Source organism: Oncorhynchus tshawytscha, linkage group LG05 (assembly GCF_018296145.1).
Source record: "Oncorhynchus tshawytscha isolate Ot180627B linkage group LG05, Otsh_v2.0, whole genome shotgun sequence".
Taxonomy (NCBI): domain Eukaryota; kingdom Metazoa; phylum Chordata; class Actinopteri; order Salmoniformes; family Salmonidae; genus Oncorhynchus; species Oncorhynchus tshawytscha.
The window spans coordinates 57,986,379-58,006,837 of NC_056433.1; the positions used below are offsets into that span (position 1 = coordinate 57,986,379).

General features: G+C 44.9%; 1 protein-coding gene across 1 annotated transcript in view; it reads left to right on the plus strand.

The window, feature by feature from the left end:
• LOC112251572 (ephrin type-B receptor 1-like) overlaps positions 1 to 20,459 on the plus strand; it is a 200,872-nt gene that overhangs the window by 109,041 nt on the left and 71,372 nt on the right. Inside the window, exon 4 of the mRNA XM_042322148.1 lies at positions 7,860 to 8,015. Within this exon, the coding sequence (XP_042178082.1) occupies positions 7,860 to 8,015 (156 nt within the window). The remainder of the gene's footprint in view (positions 1 to 7,859; positions 8,016 to 20,459) is intronic.

Here is a 20,459-nt window from a genome sequence, read left to right on the forward strand (position 1 = left end):
TTACATAAAAACCTTTCCCCCCCACTCCCACTTACAGTCCCTCTCACGCACCACATCATCCCTCTTCTCTGTTTGCATCTCTCTCTTTCTCCTCCCTCATCCCTCCATCAGCACTTCCTTTATTTCTAATCCCTAGCTAACAGATACCAGAACAAAGAGTGACCCTGAGCTTCTGTTGAGTTCTGCCTTTGCCTGAGGAGAACAAAGAGACGAGGGCCTGTTCTCTCTTCAACAGACAGCAGAGTGAAAACACTATGACTGTATACCCTTCCCTTCCCTTCCTTACTCTGTTTAGAACATTTTGGTGTAATGGATGATATTTAATTCAGTATCTTTTCAAGAGAAGATGGTGAATATAGCCGTCAGGCTGGCCCCCATGCCATGGCCCATGTATAGGCTAGACACTGTATCATTGTCCGTGTCCCACTGTGGCAGGGCCAGCTGATATACTCTCATTGTTGCTCCTCACCGTCCCACTGGTCCTATCTCTATTCTCTCCCTTCAGCGCTCCACAGCTGTTGTTCTGTATGGAGGCCTTTGATCTTTGTGTCCGTCAGCACTGTGTCCATATCCTGACCTCTCTACCCAGAGTCTTCTGGGCCCTCTCATCAGCCCGCCACTCTGCAAATGGGCTGGTCAACCACTAAATACCAACGTATAGACAAGTGCTATGTTTGCTTGACCATTACCCAAAACATGTATACATATTGGACTATAAATTGTGCCTTCCTGTATTATACTTATGCTAAAAAGTTTTCTATTCGGGCCTCCCGGGTGGCGCAGTGGTCTAAAGCCACTGCACTGAACTCAATTTAACCTTGCACAATACCCGAGATGCAATCGCACCCCTAAAAACAAAAAACATTTGTCATAAGAAACTAGCTCCCTGGTATACAGAAAATACCCAAGCTCTGAAGCAAGCTTCCAGAAAATTGCAACGGTAGTGGCGCCACACCAAACTGGAAGTCTTCTGACTAGCTTGGAAAGACAGTACCGTGCAGTATCGAAGAGCCCCCACTGCTGCTCAATCATCCTATGTTCCAACTTAATTGAGAAAAATAAGAACAATCCAAAATGTATTTTTGATACCGTCGCAAAGCTAACTAAAAAGCAGCATTCCCCAAGAGAGGATGGCTTTCACTTCAGCAGTGATAAATTCATGAACTTCTCTGAGGAAAAGATCATGATCATTAGAAAGCAAATTACGGACTCCTTTTAAATCTGCGTATTCCTCCAAAGCTCAGTTGTCCTGAGTGTGCACAACTCTGCCAGGACCTAGGATCGAGGGAGACACTCAAGTTTTTTGTACTATGTCTCTTGACACATGGATGAAAATATTCATGGCCTCTAAACCTTCAAGCTGCATACTGTGGACCCTATTCCAACTAAACTACTGAAAGAGTTGCTTCCTGTGCCTGGCCCTCCTATGTTGAACATAATAAACATCTCTCTATCCACCGGATGTGTACCAGACTCACTAAAAGTGGCAGTAATAAGGCCTCTCTTGAAAAAGCCAAACATTGACCCCAAAAATATGAAATACTATCGGCCTATATTGAATCTCCCATTCCTCTCAAATTTTTTAGAAAAAGCTGTTGCGCAACAACTCACTGCCTTCCTGAAGACAAACAATGTATACGAAACGCTTCAGTCTGGTTTTAGATCCCATCATAGCATTTGTGAAGGTGGTAAATTACCTTTTAATGGCGTCAGACCGAGGTACTGCATCTGTCCTCGTGCTCCTAGACCTTAGTGCTGCTTTTGATACCATCGATCACCACATTCTTTTGGAGAGATTGGAAACCCAAATTGGTCTACACAGACAAGTTCTGACCTGGTTTAGATCTTATCTGTCGGAAAGATATCAGTTTGTCTCTGTGGATGGTTTGTCCTCTGACAAATCAACTGTACATTCCGGTGTTCCTCAAGGTTCCGTTTTAGGACCACTATTGTTTTCACTGTATATTTTACCTCTTGGTGATGTCATTCGGAAACATAATGTTAACTTTCACTGCTATGCGGACGACACACAGCTGTACATTTCGATGAAACATGGTGAAGCCCCAAAATTGCCCTCCCTGAAAGCCTGTGTTTCAGACATAAGGAAGTGGATGGCTGCAAATGTTCTACTTTTAAACTCGGGACAAAACAGAGATGCTTGTTCTAGGTCCCAAGAAACAAAGAGATCTTTTGTTGAGTCTGACAATTAATCTTGATGGTTGTACAGTCGTCTCAAATAAAACTGTGAAGGACCTTGGTCGTCACTTTGGACCCTGATCTCTCTTTTGACTAACATATCAAGACTATTTCAAGGACAGCTTTTTTCCATCTACGTACCACTGCAAAAATCTGAAACTTTCTGTCCAAAAATGATGCAGAAAAATGAATCTATGCTTTTGTCACTTCTAGGTTAGACTACTGCAATGCTATACTTTCCAGCTACCCTGATAAAGCACTAAATAAACTTCAGTTAGTGCTAAACACGGCTGCTAGAATTTGACGAGAACCAACAAATTTGATCATATTACTCCAGTGCTAGCCTCTCTAAACTGGCTTCCTGTTAAGGCAATGGCTGATTTCAAGGCTTTACTGCTAACCTACAAGGCATTACATGGGCTTGCTCCTACCTATCTTTCCAATTTTGTCCTGCCGTACATACCTACACGTACGCTACGGTCACAAGACGCAGGCGTCCTTACTGTCCCTATAATTTCTAAGCAAACAGCTGGAGGCAGGGCTTTCTCATATAGAGCTCCATTTTTATGGAATGGTCTGCCTACCCATGTGAGAGACGCAGACTCGGTCTCAACCTTTAAGTCTTTACGGAAGACTCATCTCTTCAGTAAGTCCTATGATTGAGTGTAGTCTGGCCCAGGAGTGTGATGGTGAACGGAAAGGCCCTGGAACATCGAACCAACCTTGCTGTCTCTGCCTGGCCGGTTCCCCTCTCTCCACTGGGATTCTCTGTCTAACCCTATTACAGGGGCTGAGTCACTGGCTTACTGGTGCTCTTCCATGCCGTCCCTAGGAGGGGTGCGTCACTTGAGTGGGTTGAGTCACTGACGTGATCTTCCTGTCCGGATTGGCGCCCCCCCTTGGGTTGTGCCATGGCGGCGATCTTTGTGGGCTATACTCGGCCTTGTCTCAGGATGGTAAGTTGGTGGTTGAAGATATCCCTCTAGTAGTGTGGGGGCTGTGCTTTGGAAAAGTGGGTGGGGTTACATCGTCGGATGGGGCAACAGCGTCTCCTGACCCCTCCTGTCTCAGCCTCCAGTATATATGCTGCAGTAGTTTGTGTCGGGGGGCTACGGTCAGTCTGTTATATCTGTATTAAGTATTTCTCCTGTCTTATCCGCTGTCCTGTGTGAATTTAAGTATGCTCTCTCTAATTCTCTCTTTCTCTTTCTTTCTCTCTTTCTCTCCTTTTATCTTCTCTCTCTCTCTCTCTCTCTCTCTCTCTCTCTCTCTCTCTCTCTGTCTTTCTTTCTCTCTCTCTGAGGACCTGAGCCCTAGGACCATGCCTCAGGACTTCCTGGCCTGATGACTCCTTGCTGTCCCCAGTCCACCTGGCCGTGCTGCTGCTCCAGTTTCAACTGTTCTGCCTGCGGCTATGGAACCCTGACCTGTTCACCGGACATGCTACCTGTCCCAGACCTGCTGTTTTCAACACTCTAGAGACAGCAGGAGTGGTAGAAATACTCTGAATGATCGGCTATGAAAAGCCAACTGACATTTACTCCTGAGGTGCTGACCTGTTGCACCCTCGACACCCACTGTGATTATTATTTGACCCTGCTAGTTCATCTATGAACATTTGAACATCTTGTCCATGTTCTGTTATAATCTCCACCCGACACAGCCAGAAGAGGACTGGCCACCCCTCATAGCCTGGTTCCTCTAGGTTTCTTCCTAGGTTCTGGCCTTTCTAGGGAGTTTTTCCTAGCCACCGTGCTTCAACACCTGCATTGCTTGCTGTTTAGGGTTTTAGGCTGGCACTTTGTGACATGCTGATGTAAGAAGGGCTTTATAAATAAATTTGATTTGATAATGACACTCACTTGGACTCCATCACCTCCTTGATTACCTGCCCTATATATGACACTCCCCTTGGTTTCTTTCCCAGGCGTCATTTTTTCTGTTGCTTGTCTGCATTGTTTGTGTTTTGTATTATGTTACATGTATTTATTAGAGCACACTCCCTGAACTTGCTTCCTGACTCTCAGCCCACTCGTTACAGAATGACGCCTCACCAAAGGGAAGCATCAGGGTGTTTATTTATTTATTTTATTATTATTTTTTGCTGGTGAAACGTTTTAATAAAACAACCGAACCAAGAACACAACACTAACATAAGGCAGTACCCCAATACACAAGAACAATACCAACTGTTGAGTGACATATAAAGGGGATGAAATTATGAAGGTAATGGAGTCCAGGTGTGAATCATAATGATTCACAGGTGCACTTAATGATGAGCGCCAGGTGTAATAATAATGATGATTCCCAGGACCGGTGGTTAGTACTCTTGCGACGTCGTACGCCGGAGGGCAGGAGCAGAAGCAGACGTGACAGTACCCCCCCGTCTGACGTGCGGTTCCATGGATGATGTTGGGGTCCAGAATGTCCTCCGCCTGGAACCCAACACGCTACTCAGGGCCATAAACCCTCTCAGTCCGCCAGATACTGGAACCGGCCCCCACGACGCCGGGAGTCCAGTAGGGATCTGACAGCGTACGCCGGGTTCCCCTCAATGTCCGGGGGGTGGGTGGGGGTGGGGGGGTGGAGGTGTGTCGTGGGGGCCAGCATCAGCTAGGGGACAAGGAACCACCGGCCTGGGAAGGGAGACATGAAAAGAGGGTGACATACGGTAGTGATTGGGTAATTGTAACCTGTATGTCACCTCATTGACCCTCCGGAGAACCTTGAACTGCCCCACAAACCGGGGACTCAATTTCTGGCCGGACAGGCGGAGTGCCAGGTTCCTGGTAGAGAGCCAGATGCGATCCCCAGGATGGAACACAGGGGTCTCACTGCAATGATGGTCTGCCTGCTCCTTCTACACGATGGACGGCACGCTGAAGTCTCATTGTTCCACACCTCCTCCACGCGCCGGAACAACTCATCTACCACAGGAGCCGCGGTCTGGCCCGGGGTCCACGGGGCCAGGGCTGGCTGGAAACACACACTGGAAGGGTGTCAACCCAGTGGAGGAGTGACGTAGAGAGTTCTGGGCATACTCTGCCCAAGGAAGGAAACGTGCCCACTCACCTTGCGAGTCCTGACAGTGACTCCTCAGGAACCATCCCAGCTCCTGATTCATCCTCTTCACCTGCACCTGCTTCCGACTCACCGCCCCATCATTACAGGTGCACCAATGGCGCTATTGGACAAGTGCAGAACCAAGTGTTGTCTTCCAGGCCCTGCACATGTCATTGCAATAGTGATGATATTATAACTTTAGCGGCAACTACAGAGCATATGGACTCTGGGTTGTATCTGTTTTAAGTGACTGCCCTGGCCAGATGGGTTTAAAACCATAATATCAGTGAGTGGCCGGAATCCACTGCTGCAAGACAGTACGGTGTGTCTGTGGGTCCAAAGCTTTATTTCCAACCTTTATTATTTCAATGACAGCCTGCCTTTTTCATCATAATGCTTTAAGATTAGAAATAAATGCCGTTTATGACAGCTTAGCTGTCTGTATATGCTTGTCATATAGTCTATGCTTAAAGAAGTGTATAGGTTCCCAGGGATGGATTAACCATTGCAAAATAAGACTGAAAGAGAAGAAAGGAAAATAAAATAGCGTCTTGTCATTATGTTGTTTTAGAAGTGTGCTGCTTATTCCTTCTTTCTGGCCCCACTCTGCTCTGCGGGTGGGCATTAGGCTGGACGTTAGCACTTGTTTGTGTGGGTAATGTGGAAGCCTTGTGTGCCCGCTACTTAGCGCTATTTACCATGCCCCCCGCTGTCATAGGCCTGCAGGCTCTGTGTGAGTGGCAGGGCGGGGCAAGACTCAGCAGGACTCCGACAAACAGTTCTAGAGAGAGAGAGAAAAGAGCAGCGGCTGAGCACAGGCAACAGTATCAGAGGTGTATACAATCGGTGTGCTCAAAACAGTGCAGCAGGATCGGGTACTTATCTGAGAGAGAAAAAAAGTGGAATTTAATTTAGTGCTGTTCTCGGTTCCATAGTCAGGGTTTTAATTTGGAGGTTGAAATGACATGAGACGATAGATGGTAGGAGCTGCACAGTGAACAAGGGCTATCACACAGATCTGAGGGTACCTGCTTCCTGCCTGGGATAATAATTTCCAATAACTGGATAGGCCATCTGATCTGGCTTCCCAAACTTCTTAATAAGTAAATCAATACCATATCTTCATATTGTTTGTAGCGATGCACTCGCTTCCAATCGTTTAATTACATTATCCCACTTCTGTGATCGCTGGGAAGGTCGTTTGAAAGCCTGTGCTGAGGTAATGGCTTGTACAGAAAATGATCCTAAAAACATTTGACTTAGTAAGAGAGCTGGTGTTCTGTGTTTTAATTGCTGTAGCAGTACATAAGATATGCTTAGGTAAGTTTGATAGTTTCCCCTTGGGATCTTCTTTTCCTCATATTGAATCGGGTCCTTATTTCTGTCATACAACATGTCACAATTCCTGTTTTTGGAACAACTCACATTTTCTGGAGTAAATAAAAGATTGAAGAATGAATTAAAGTTCCATGTGTCCCCCATTCCCCAAGGATTCGCTCACTTTCTGCACCTTAGCAAAAAAACATCTTTACTCTTATCTGCTGAGAGTGAGAGAGGCAATTTAGTGGAGGATAGACTGTTGAGTCATGGTGCAATGCTACTGGAGAGGGATTATGGAAATGTGAATGTTGTTCAGGCAACTGATTTCAGAGTGACAGCTCCACACTGGGACCATTCCTAAGTCATGAGATAAGAAGATCACTTTACACACAGCTGAATACTTAAACAAGTGATGATTTAATGCCACCATTATGCACCACTTCATATAACTGTAAACCAGGGGGTATTACTATCTCTGTGTAACAACTGTAGTTTGGAATCCCTTTCTTCTGCCTTGGATTCATCTTTGAACAAATCCAGCTGTAGCCGTGCTTCTCGGTCGGCTTGTGCAATCCGTTTAAATGTTGGCTGGAGGGTTCCCAGAATCAGATCAGGAATATGAAGAAAATCCGTTCCATTTGAGCCCCCGAGCAGACTTGTATCGAGTCAAGGTCGCCTGGATGAGGGAAAATAGAAATTCGCTCATTTAGCCACCACATTCACATGCCAATTCACACTCGGAGCGGCGGATGAGCAGTTAGCATTCTCTGTAATGGCGGTTTATGTTATCCTGGATCAGTGTGATTATGCAATCTAGCCTCCATAGCGGTGATTCTTCAGACAGATTATTGTGAACAAACACATTATTTTCTTACTGTAATTACCTATTACACGCCATTGTTATTGCTGTGTGCTCAGACTGAAATGAAGCGAGGCACCTATTAACTTATCATATCTGTTGTTCTTTTTGGAGTTATGTTTTATGACAGTAGAATACGTACTGTAGGTCCTCTAAGGCATAGAGAGCCATAGTTAAAGTTGTTGAAGGGTGAGTCAACGCTTACTGATGGTTATAGTGAGGCAACTTATATTCTTTTAGTCAACCTTTGGGTAACCTCGTCTCCAGGCTATTGCGCAGGATGAAATGTCTTGTGTGCGAGACTGACTTTTGGGTGGAGTAATGGTAGCCTACATGTTGGGCCCAAGATACAGTACACTGTGGATGTTGATGAAGAGTCTAAATGCAATTTTCTCTGTCTTTTCTTTTTGTCTTCCTACAGCGTGTCCTCAGGGGACGTTCAAGTCCACCCAGGGGCCAGGGCTGTGTCTGCAGTGCCCCCCCAACAGCCGCTCCACTGTGGAGGCTGCCACCATCTGCGGCTGCCGTAACGGATACTACAGAGGAGACATGGACCTGCCCGAGGCCTCCTGCACCAGTAAGTCTCACATTCCTACTACTCATCAATGGGAAAATTAATGTTCATTTGGAAAGGGTGTGTTCAATATCAACTGTTTTAACTCCTGAGTACATTTTTTAACCTTTGTAGATATTATATATTTCAAGGTTGGCTATCATCCCTTGCTCTACCTGTGCTGCTTGAGTGCATTCTACTCAATGCATCGTCAATGAGCGCTGTATTGCACTTTTCAGCAAAAGTGCAATACAGTGGGCTTGGAAATAAAATGACATTACAAAAGAGTCAGATAATTATTAGGAAAACCTTTCGTCATCATTTTGATGTCACCAGATTGACTTTAGATGCAGTATACTGTTAGCTAGCTATACAAGATTGAGGGGAGTCAACCAGATTTTAGCTACCTAACGTTAGCATTGCTAGCTATTTTTGCCAAACTTTTGCTAGCTAATGACAACATTGACATCTGCCTAAAGTAAATTTGACGACATGATAATGCTGGAGAAAAGAAATCCTACTAAGTATATGACTACTTTAGCAATGTCATCGTATTTCCAGGCCCTACAGTGTAATTTAGACTTGACAGTAGTTAGCCTCCGGGCAGCTTGAGAAAGTTCCTAATAATGGCATGACTCAACCGAGTGACGGAGGTGCAACCTATTAATAGGACACGAGGAACCTGAGGGATGTGTGGTGGGCCACCCCCTCTACCAGCTGAGTTTTAATACTCACACTGTAACGCACTCCAGTCAATGAAGTGTGAGATAGAGAAAGTACTATCGTATAAAGAACTGCAGGACAGGAAGACTTTATGATCCCATCGATGGATGACTCATCCAATGCATGCAACATTTATTAAACAACTGAGTGAAAATTATGATTAATTTGGGTCATACCTATGAATTGCTTTTATATCGTTGGGTTTGACTGGCCATATTCACCATGGACATGACAGTAGCTGATAAAGAGACCTATATGACAAGCTTATAAAACTAGGTGTCCGTCTTACTTTTTCATCACCTTACTGACACACTACCAATAGTCTCCTGTTGACTTTTCTCCAAATGAGAGACTGGGACAGGGATGTGTACGTATGTAGTGTAGCAGCTGTTCTATGTCTCTGTCTGTCTACTCCATTGCCCCAGATCATATCAATGTAGGTCGATACATGAATAAGATTTAACTAATGTCCCTGAAGTTGAGCCAGCCACTCCAACCATTGCCCTAAAACTCCCTGATTCATTTCCCCTCAAACCTACAGGGACAGAGAAAGTGGGACGCTGCACTATGTAGGTGACCTGGATAGACAAGTACTAGGGGAAAATAAGACATGGTCACCCCATTCATAAATAGTTTGATATAAAACTATATTGTGAATGAAATGTTTTTGAGTCAGAAAACACTACCTATTAAACCATTATTATTCTATATAGAACCTTTAGACCAACATATTGTAGATTCAGCCATGATTCAGCCACGGGCCAATTTTTTCTGGTCGAACGACTGGTCGGGGGGCCAGAACATAATTAAAAATCATTTGTAGGCTGAAATTGACCGCAAGAAGCCCAAATAGATATAAGATTTGACTTAAACATAATAATTTCAAACCTTGCTTACATTTGTATGATCACTTGTCTCTATAATGTGGGGAATACTTGGGAACATATTTCCAAAATTAAAATCACTTGGAGCTGATTTATTGGTGTTTTTACATTCTTTTATGTCCAACAATAAAAAAGTAATTCAAAACAAGATGTGTGTATATATATATATATATATATATATATATATATATAAAATTTAACCACCCGTGGGCCGCCAGTTGTGGAACCCTTCCTTAGACCTACTATTATAACTAAATATAACTGGTAATATAAATGGTTCTTCTAACTATTTAGTTGCCTTCAAACTCCATGCAATCGATGCTTCTTAGAGAAACATTTTGGAGACACATTGGAGCTGCTAAGCCCAGGGCTAAAGCATTAAGAGCTGTGTGGTGTGACTTGCCTTTTCTTTCTCTGGCCTCTTATCCTTGATGGTGATGAGGCGTTGTTGAGGGGCTTTTCACCCTCCTTTCATGTGACTTAGCGATGGCTCAGTGTTGAGGCCTGGCCTCCTGCTGAGCCTGGACCTTCAGTGCTGTTACAATCCTCATTACCCCCCCTACCCTCGGGCTTCTCCAGCCAGAGTAGTGGGGCCCCGCTGTGAAACCCTGGAGAAGTGCTTCAGAAAGGCCTTAATCCCTCACTTCTCTCTCTCCATCCCTCCATCCCCAGCTCCTGTGTTAACTTGATTAGCAGGATGAAGGTACTTCTCGGGTTGTAGAGTTGGGTCTTCGAAGCATCTTTAGGTCCCAATAGGAGAGAGAGAGAGCGAGAGATCTCCAAGCTTTCATAGTTGATCACCAAACATCTCTGTAAAATACCCAACGACAAAGCCTTGCGTTCCTATTTTTTTATTTGTTTCGTGCTGTTGGCGATAGGTACACTTGATTCAGCAGCCATAGCACTGGAAAGGCAAAGCCTTCCCATTTTGAAGGTAGAACTCCACCTACCCGACAGGCCCAGATAGCAAATCAAGTGCACCTATAGGCCTACCGCTGGCCAATCAGATCGCTCAGATCTACTTATCGGCACAGTTTCCCAGAGCCTTAAGCCTCGAGCACACAGCAAAGTTGATACTGTGAGATTTAAAAACTTTTAAAACCATGACTGGAGAGAAACTCAACAAATACAGCAAAGAGTTGATGTTTAAAATGAGTAAGCTCATGTTTAAGTTCAGCACTGTCAACACTTTTATAAGTCATAGAATGCGCGTTCTCCCTATTTCCACTTCCAGTCACACTACAACCAGCACTGCAGCTGCAATGAATGAGTATTACAAAGTGTTTCAATAAGCTTGGGTTGTTATTATTAGCGGCTTATGTCTTTTAACATTGAGGAATATTTCTGGTCATAGGAGTAACAACATGAATTAGTGCATGAGGTAGAAATAATGCAGTGCGACTTGAGTTTTGCCATCAGCTGTCATCAGCTGAGACTGTCCCCTTTCTCACCGAAGGGAGAGCAAATGGGCGGAGAATCGGGTGAGAGGCAGCCTCCCCGCTGCTCTCCCTCCCTCCATCCCTCCATCCCTCCCTCCTCTCAAATTGACCAGATGCAGGCCATCAGTCCAATCAAATAAAATAAAAAGCTAATTACTATACTCAGCTGTGCCTCACAAGTAATTCAACAAATGATCTATTACTAGTAATTATGTAATTATAGATTTTGAAATATAATTTTAAAATGGTCTGAGAAGAACAGCATTGGCTGGGCAATTCAAGCATAGCCAATATGCAGTGATAATGTATTGGACCTACAGCACAAACATCATTGTTATTATTCATGTTCCTTGCTCACATCAGTTAGACACATTCTTATGTTCCCCACCCATCAGTGTGCACACTCTCCCTCTTGCTCCCAATCCCTCTTGTCCGCCCCGATACACGTTCTCGCTCTCTGTGTTTCCTCTCTAATCCACTAGCTATTAACTCCGGAGAGACAGGTTAGTTGAGATGGTGCTGCAGTGGATAGCAGCAGTCTTACGGGCTCCTGACTAATTCTGCTATTTTGTATTTTTTTTTAAGCTGATCTTAACTTTTTTTGTACATAATGTCTCCGTCATCATGTCCTATGACCGAAAACAGTTTCTGCACATCAGAACAGTGATCAGGGGAAGTGAAAAGAGGCAGGCGAGGCGGAATCCTGGCGAGACTACATTGGCTAAATAGTACCCGCAAAACACCAGTCTCAACGTCAACAGTGAAGAAGCGACTCCGGGATGCTGGCCTTCTAAATCAAATCAAATCAAATCAAATGTATTTATATAGCCCTTCGTACATCAGCTGATATCTCAAAGTGCTGTACAGAAACCCAGCCTAAAACCCCAAACAGCAAGCAATGCAGGTGTAGAAGCACAGTGGCTAGGAAAAACTCCCTAGAAAGGCCAAAACCTAGGAAGAAACCTAGAGAGGAACCAGGCTATGTGGGGTGGCCAGTCCTCTTCTGGCTGTGCCGGGTGGAGATTATAACAGAACATGGCCAAGATGTTCAAATGTTCATAAATGACCAGCATGGTCGAATAATAATAAGGCAGAACAGTTGAAACTGGAGCAGCAGCACAGTCAGGTGGAAGTTGAAACTGGAGCAGGAGCATGGCCAGGTGGACTGGGGACAGCAAGGAGTCATCATGTCAGGTAGTCCTGGGGCATGGTCCTAGGGCTCAGGTCAGTTGAAACTGGAACAGCAGCATGGCCAGGTGGACTGGGGACAGCAAGGAGTCATCATGTCAGGTAGTCCTGGGGCATGGTCCTAGGGCTCAGGTCCTCCGAGAGAGTGAAAGAAAGAGAGAAGGAGAGAATTAGAGAACGCACACTTAGATTCACACAGGACACCGAATAGGACAGGAGAAGTACTCCAGATATAACAAACTGACCCCAGCCCCCCGACACAAACTACTGCAGCATAAATACTGGAGGCTGAGACAGGAGGGGTCAGGAGACACTGTTCTAGGCAGAGTTCCTCTGTCCAGTGTCTGTGTTCTTTTGCACATCTTAATATTTTATTTTTATTTGCCAGTCTGAGAGATGGCTTTTTCTTTGCAACTCTGCCTAGAAGGCCAGCATCCCGGAGTCGCCTCTTCACTGTTGACGTTGAGACTGGTGTTTTGCGGGTACTATTTAATGAAGCTGCCAGTTGAGGACTTGTGAGGTATCTGTTTCTCAAACTGTACTTGTCCTCTTGCTCAGTTGTGCACCGGGGCCTCCCACTCCTCTTTCTATTCTGGTTAGCGCCAGTTTGCCCAGTTCTGTGAAGGAAGTAGTACACAGCATTGTATGAGATTTTCAGTTTCTTGGCAATTTATTGGAAAAGCCTTCATTTCTCAGAACAAGAATAAACTGATGAGTTTCAGAAGAAAGTGCTTTGTTTCTAGCCATTTCTAGCCATCGAACCAACAAATGCTGATGCTCCAGATACTCAACTGGTCTAAAGAAGGCCAGTTTTATTGCTTCTTTAATCAGGACAACAGTTTTCAGCGGTGCTAACATAATTGCAAAAGGGTTTTGTAATGATCAATTAGACTTTTAAAATTATAAACTTGGATTAGCTAACACAACGTGCAATTGGAACACAGGAGTGATGTTTGCTGATAATGGGCCACTGTACGCCTATAAAAATCTGCCGTTTCCAGCTACGATAGTCATTTACAACATCAACCATGTCTACACTGTATTCCTGATCAATTTGATGTAATTTTAATGGACAAAAAAACGTGTTTTTCTTTTAAAAACAAGGACATTTCTAAGTGACCCCAAACTTTTGAACGGTAGTGTATATAGTGACTTTTTCTCATACATTTTCTCCTTTCTGTATCTGTTACAGTTTTAATAAACAAAATATATTCTACTAAAGATTGTTAACGGTACCAATGCCTACTGATTCTTTATTGGAATAGTATAAGCTGTCTTCCAAGTTTTGTAGCTTACACATTACACAGAAGGTAGAACACCACCATTGCCCTCGGATCTGTTGGCGAACGTGCAGTCACTGGAGAACAAACTGGATGAGCTCTGTTTGAGACTATCCTATCAACGTGACCTGAAAAAAGTTCATATCCTATGTTTCTCAGAGTCGTGGCTGAACGAGGACATGAATATGCATCTCGCTGGTTTTTCTATTCATTGTCAAGACTAGAGGGGTGTTTTTTTTTGTTAACAACAGATGGTGCGACAACTTAGCAGAACTCGCCTGAGTTAGATTACTTCATGTTAAGCTGCAGACCATACTATTTATCAAGAGAGTTTTCACCTATTTCATTTTTCATAGCTGTCTTTTTACCACAGCAATCTGATGCTGGCACTAAGACCGAACTTAACGAGCTGTATAGTGCCAAAAGCAAACAAGAAAGTGCACATTCAGAGGCTGTGTTTCTCATGGTCTGTGATTTTACTGCAGGGGACCTGAAATCCATTTACCATCATGACACCTGTGCAACTAGAGGCCACCAAACTCTAGATCAGCTTTCCTAGTTCCTTCTTACAAGCAAAAACTCAAACAGGAAGAACCAGTGACGCGCTCAATACTTAAGTGGTCCGATGAAGCAGATGCTAAGCTACAGGACTGTTTTGCTAGCACATTCTGGAATATGTTCCAGGATTCATCCAATAACATTGAGTAGTTTATCACATCAGTCACCGGCTTCATTAACAAGTGCATTGACAACTTCGTCCTCACAGTGACTGGACCTATATACCCTAACCAGAATCCATGTATTACAGGCAACATCTGCACTAAACTAAAGGCTAGAGCTGCCACTTTCAAGGAGCATAACACTAATCCTTATAAGAAATGCATCTACGACCACCAATGAGCCATCAAACAAGAAACGTATCAATACAGGACTAAGACTGAATCCTATGCCGGCTCTGACACGCCACAAATGTGGCAGGGCTTGCAAACTATCACGGATTACAAAGGGAAACCCATCCGCGAGCTGCCCAGTGACGCAAGCCTACCAGACGAGCTGTGAGTAAAAACTTTTTTAAGCAGGTTAACATTCGAAAGCCCGCATGGCCAGACATAATACCATGACATGTACTCAGAGAATACACTGACCAGCTGGCAAGTGTCTTCACTGACATTTTCTACCCACCCCCGACCCGGTCTGTAATACCTACAGTGGGGCAAAAAAGCATTTAGTCAGCTACCAATTGTGCAAGTTCTCCCACTTAAAAAGATGAGAGAAGCCTGTAATTTTCATCATAGGTACACTTCAACTATGACAGACAAAATTAGAAAAAAAATCCAGAAAATCACATTGTAGGATTTTTTATGAATTTATTTGCAAATTATGGTGGAAAATAAGTATTTGGTCAATAACAAAAGTTTATCTCAATACTTTGTTAAATACCCTTTGTTGGCAATGACAGAGGTCAAACGTTTTCTGTAAGTCTTCACAAGGTTTTCACACACTGTTGCTGGTATTTTGGCCCATTCCTCCATGCAGATCTCCTCTAGAGCAGTGAGGGTAGGCAACAACATCCGCAACGCTGACCATCAACACAGGGCCCCTCAGGGGTGTGTGCTTAGTCCCCTCCTGTACTGTTCATACAAAACTGAAATATCACAAGTATTCAGACCCTTACTCAGTACTTTGTTGAAGCACCTTTGGCAACGATTACAGCCTCGAGTCTTTTAGGGTATGATGCTACAAGTTTGGCACAACAGCATTTGGGGAGTTTCTCCCATTCTTCTCTGCAGATCATCTCAAGCTCTGTCCGGTTGGATGGGGAGCGTTGCTGCTCAGCTATTTTCAGGTCTCTCCAGAGATGTTAGATCGGGTTCAAGTCCGGGCTCTGGTTGGGCCACCCAAGGACATTCAGACATCTGTCCAGAAGCCACTCCTGCATTGTCTTGACTGTGTGCTTAGGGTGATTATCCTGTTGGAAGGTGAACATTCGCACCAGTCTGAGGTCCTGAGTGCTCGTTAGCAGGTTTTCATCAAGGATCTCTCTGTACTTTCCTCCGTTCATCTTTCCCTCGATCCTGACTAGTCTCCCGGTCCCTGCCACTGAAAAACATCCCAACAGAATGATCCTGACACCACCATGCTTCACCGTAGCGATGGTGACAGGTTTCCTCCTTACGCATTCTGAATGCTTGGCATTCAGGCCAAATAGTTCAATCTTCGTTTCATCAGACCAGAGAAGCTTGTTTCTCATGGTCTGAGAGTCCTTTATGTGCCTTTTGGCAAAGTCCAAGCGGACTGTCATGTGCCTTTTACTGAGGAGTGGCTTCTGTCTGGCCACTCTAACATAAAGCCCTGATTGGTGGAGTGTTGCAGAGATGGTTGTCCTTCTGGAAGGTTCTCCCATCTTCACAGAGGAGCTCTGTCAGAGTGATCATTGGGTTCTTGGTCACAGCCCTTCTCCCCCGATTACTCAGTTTGGCTGGGTGGCCAGCTCTAGGAAGAGTTTTGCTGGTTCCAAACTTCTTCCATTTAAGAATAATGGAGGCCACTTTGGTATTGGGGACATTCAATGCTGCAGAAATGTTTTGGTACCCTTCCCCAGATCTGTGCCTCGATACCATCGTGTCTCGGAGCTCTACGGCCAATTCCTTCGACCTCATGGCTTGGTTTTTGCTCTGACATGCACTGTCAACTGTGGACCTTATATAGACAGGTGTGTGCCTTTCCAAATCATGTCCAATCAATTTAATTACTATTTCAAGGACCCGTAAGTAAGCATTTAGTTAGTTTACAGCTGTTGTTTGTGGGTGTAATTGAACAGTGCTCCTGACTGCAGGCCTCATATAGGCTTTTTCTCTCAAACACGCTTTGTTCCACCACAGCCGCCACGTGGGACCATGTCCCTGTAACCATTAGCAAGTCATAAACCATCCACACTCACACAAAATGTCTTCCTCTCAATTTTATGGAACGAGAAGGACTAAAAATGAAAAGAGGTGAGAGAGATGACGATATCAGAGTAAATTAGTTTCTCCGCTTACCTCCCTACAATGACTAACAGTCTTCATACCATTTTATACATTTAGCCAATGTGAGTAGATTTTAGGGTAGTTGTTTGGAATTTGATTCAGAAACCAACCGTCACCCTGTCTTTTTAACTACTCCCACTCACCACTTTTGCTGTTAAAAGTCCTCAAAAGACACAGACAGAGACAACAGCTGCATAGTGTATGATAACAGTGGTGAAGTATGCATTCATATATGATTCTGCAGCTGTAATCAATGTAATGAATGCATGGTTGAATGCATGGCCCACCCGTGTCCTTAACCTCTCACAGTTTATGTAGAACAGGATGTATCAGCTTAAATAATTAACCCCCCCACTGATTGAGTGCTTAATTGAGAACTGTTCACTTGAAAGCTCTGCACAGTTGTGGAAGGCAGATCTCTGAGGAAACAGTATGGAGCAGAGCTCCCTTGAAGCCAGCCTCGTAGGGGGTGTACATCTAAGCATCCTTGTTACCGTTTGCATGTTATTAACTCACATATTTATTCTACTTACTATTCATCAAATTATCTTACAGATGAAGGGGGATTTCGGAAACACAAACAAACACACACACACACACACACAAGAATGTACGCACACGCACGCTAAACCTAAACCGGCGAAATGTCCCCACTTGTCTGAATTCTTTGTTTTAATATCCTTGTGAGGACACACACACACTGTCTCTACTGTTTCCCCCTGCTCACAGACTGTGCAGTAGAGTCGTTTTTAGGCTGTGTAGGAGTATCAGTAGGCATCAGGCAAACCAAGGTGTGTAGAGTGGGCTGGTATTCTGCTGCTCCCTCTGTCAGATTAGCAGGGTGATGGATTGATATGCTCTCCGCTCTGTCAGCAGGAGAGCAACACTACACTTTAACCATGGAGCCTCACCGCTGAGCCCCCTGCTCCTTCAAAGACCTATCACTACTACACCTATTAAACATCAGGCCCCCCTCCATACCTCCCTGTTGGAACTCCCTGTACCCCTATGTATCCCCTCCTGGAAGCCTTCAACCGGCCCTATCCTGGGCCTTGCCATACTGGTGAAGAAGAGAACGTTGATGTTTCAATTATTCTAATTGAAGCAGCACCCTTACGGCAAGCCAGCAGTGTTGCACAGCGTGTGGACCTGGCAAAACATCAATGCTAATTACCTGGAGTCAGATAGAGACAGTAGCTATTACTCCACCTGGGAAAGGAGTGATGAGACCCATCCTACATTCACATATCAGCTCCGCCTTACGCAGAGGCAAGCATGTTAATGTCTGTAGCTGTGAGATTAACTCCTCATATTTAGTCTGTGGTCATTGTGCTCACACACACACACACACACACACACACACACACACACACGCATTATGCACACATATGTACACACACATACACATATACAGTGGGGAGAACAAGTTTTCCTACTTACAAAGCATGTAGAGGTCTGTAATTTTGATCATAGGTACACTTTAACTGTGAGAGACGGAATCTAAAACAAAAATCCAGAAAATCACATTGTATGATTATTAAGTAATTAATTTGCATTTTATTGCATGACATAAGTATTTGATCACCTACCAACCAATAAGATTTCCGGCTCTCACAGAGCTGTTAGTTTTTCTTTAAGTGTTCTCCACTCATTACCTGTATTAACTGCACCTGTTTGAACTCATTACCTGTATAAAAGACACCTGTCCACACACTCAATCAAACAGACTCCAACCTCTCCACAATGGCCAAGACCAAAGAGCTATGTAAGTACATCAGGGCTAAATTGTAGACCTGCACAAGGCTGGGATGGGCTACAGGACAATAGGCAAGCAGCTTGGTGAGAAGGCAACAACTGTTGGCGCAATTATTAGAAAATGGAAGAAGTTTAAGATGACGGTCAATCACCCTCGGTCTGGGGCTCCATGCAAGATCTCACCTTGTGGGGCATCAATGATCATGAGGAAGGTGAGGGATCAGCCCAGAACTACAAAGCAGGACCTGGTCAATGACCTGAAGAGAGCTGGGACTACAGTCTCAAAGTGAACCATTAGTAACACACTACGCCATCATGGATTAAAATCCTGCAGCGCACGAAAGGTCCCCCTGCTCAAGCCAGTGGATGTCCAGGCCCGTCTGAAGTTTGCCAATGACCATCTGGATGATCCAGAGGAGGAATGGGAGAAGGTCATGTGGTCTGATGAGACAAAAATTGAGCCTTTTGATCTAAACTCCACTCGCTGTGTTTGGAAGAAGAAGGATGAGTACAACCCCAAGAACACCATCCTAACCGTGAAGCATGGAGATGGAAACATCATTCTTTGGGATGCTTTTCTGCAAAGGGGACAGGACGACTGCACCGTATTGAGGGGAGGATGGATGGGGCCATGTGTCACGAGATCTTGGCCAACAACCTCCTTCCCTCAGTAAGAGCATTGAAGATGGGTCGTGGCTGGGTCTTCCAGCATGACAACGACCCGAAACACACAGCCAGGCAACTAAGGAGTGGCTCCGTGGGAAGCATCTCAAGGTCCTGGAGTGGCCTAGCCAGTCTCCAGACCTGAACCCAATAGAAAATCTTTGGAGGGAGCTGAAAGTCTGTATTGCCCAGCGACAGCCCCGAAACCTGAAGGATCTGTATGGACGAGTGTACGGAAACGTTTGATCTCTGTAATTGCAAACAATGTTTTCTCTATCAAATACTTATGTCATGCAATAAAATGCAAATTAATTACTTAAAAATCATACAATGTGATTTTCTGGATTTTTCTTTTAGATTCCGTCTCTCACAGTTAAAGTGTACCTATGATAAAAAAATTACAGACCTCTACATGCTTTGTAAGTAGGGAAACCTGCAAAATCAGCAGTGTATCAAATATTTGTTCTCCCCACTGTATGTAAAAACAGGGACATGGTGTCACACCTGCTCCCGCTCTCTCTCCCTGGTGCTATGGGTGCCAGGCTGCCCAGCACTGCGCACTCCAGCCACCGTCATTACACACATCTGCTTCCCTCGTCACGTGCACCAGCGAATTATTGGACTCAATCACCTGTTTTAGTCTCTTTAACCATATCTACATGTACAAACTACCTCAATCAGCCTGACTAACCGGTGTCTGTATATAGCCTCGCTACTGTATATAGCCTGTCTTTTTACTGTTTTATTTCTTTACCTACCTATTGTTCACCAAATACCTGTTTTGCACTATTGGTTAGAGCCTGTAAGCAAGCATTTCCCTGTAAGGTCTACACCTGTTGTATTCGGCGCACGTGACAAATAAACTTTGATTTGATTTGATTATTACCTCCCCTATATTTGTCTGTTCCCCAGCGATCCACGGATGCGGTATTAATTGTCGTTCCTGTTCTATGTCGGTTCCAAATTAAATGTTGACTCCCCATACCTGTTTCTCATCTCCAGCGTCGGTTCTTACAGAATGTAGCAGCCTTCAAATGAAGCATCGGGCACTGCTGGCTTTTCAGTTGGTGGTGACGTCGGGTCCGGGGGCTTCCATGCCCTAGTTGGCTCGAGGTTTTGTTTCCCTGGTTGGCTCGGCAGGCTCCCATCCCACGTTAGGCCTCAGCCGGATCGTCAGGTTTTTACGCCTCAGCTGGCTCACCAGGCTCCCACGTCCCAATGGGATCGTCAGACTGTCACACCTCAACCAGATCGTCAGGCTACCACGCCTCAGCCGGTTCGCCAGGCTCCCACGCCTCAGCCTGTTCGCCAGGCTCCTACACCCCAGCCGGCTGGTCCAGCACCCATGCTTCGGCCGGCCCGTCAGGCTCGTCCAGGTGGGATGCCAGGTGGTGCCCCTAGAGGGGCAAGTACTGTCACGCCGGTTCCCGCTCTCTCTCCCTGGCGCTCTTTGGGTGCCAGGCTGCCCAGCACTGCGCACTCCTGCCACCATCATATTGCACACCTG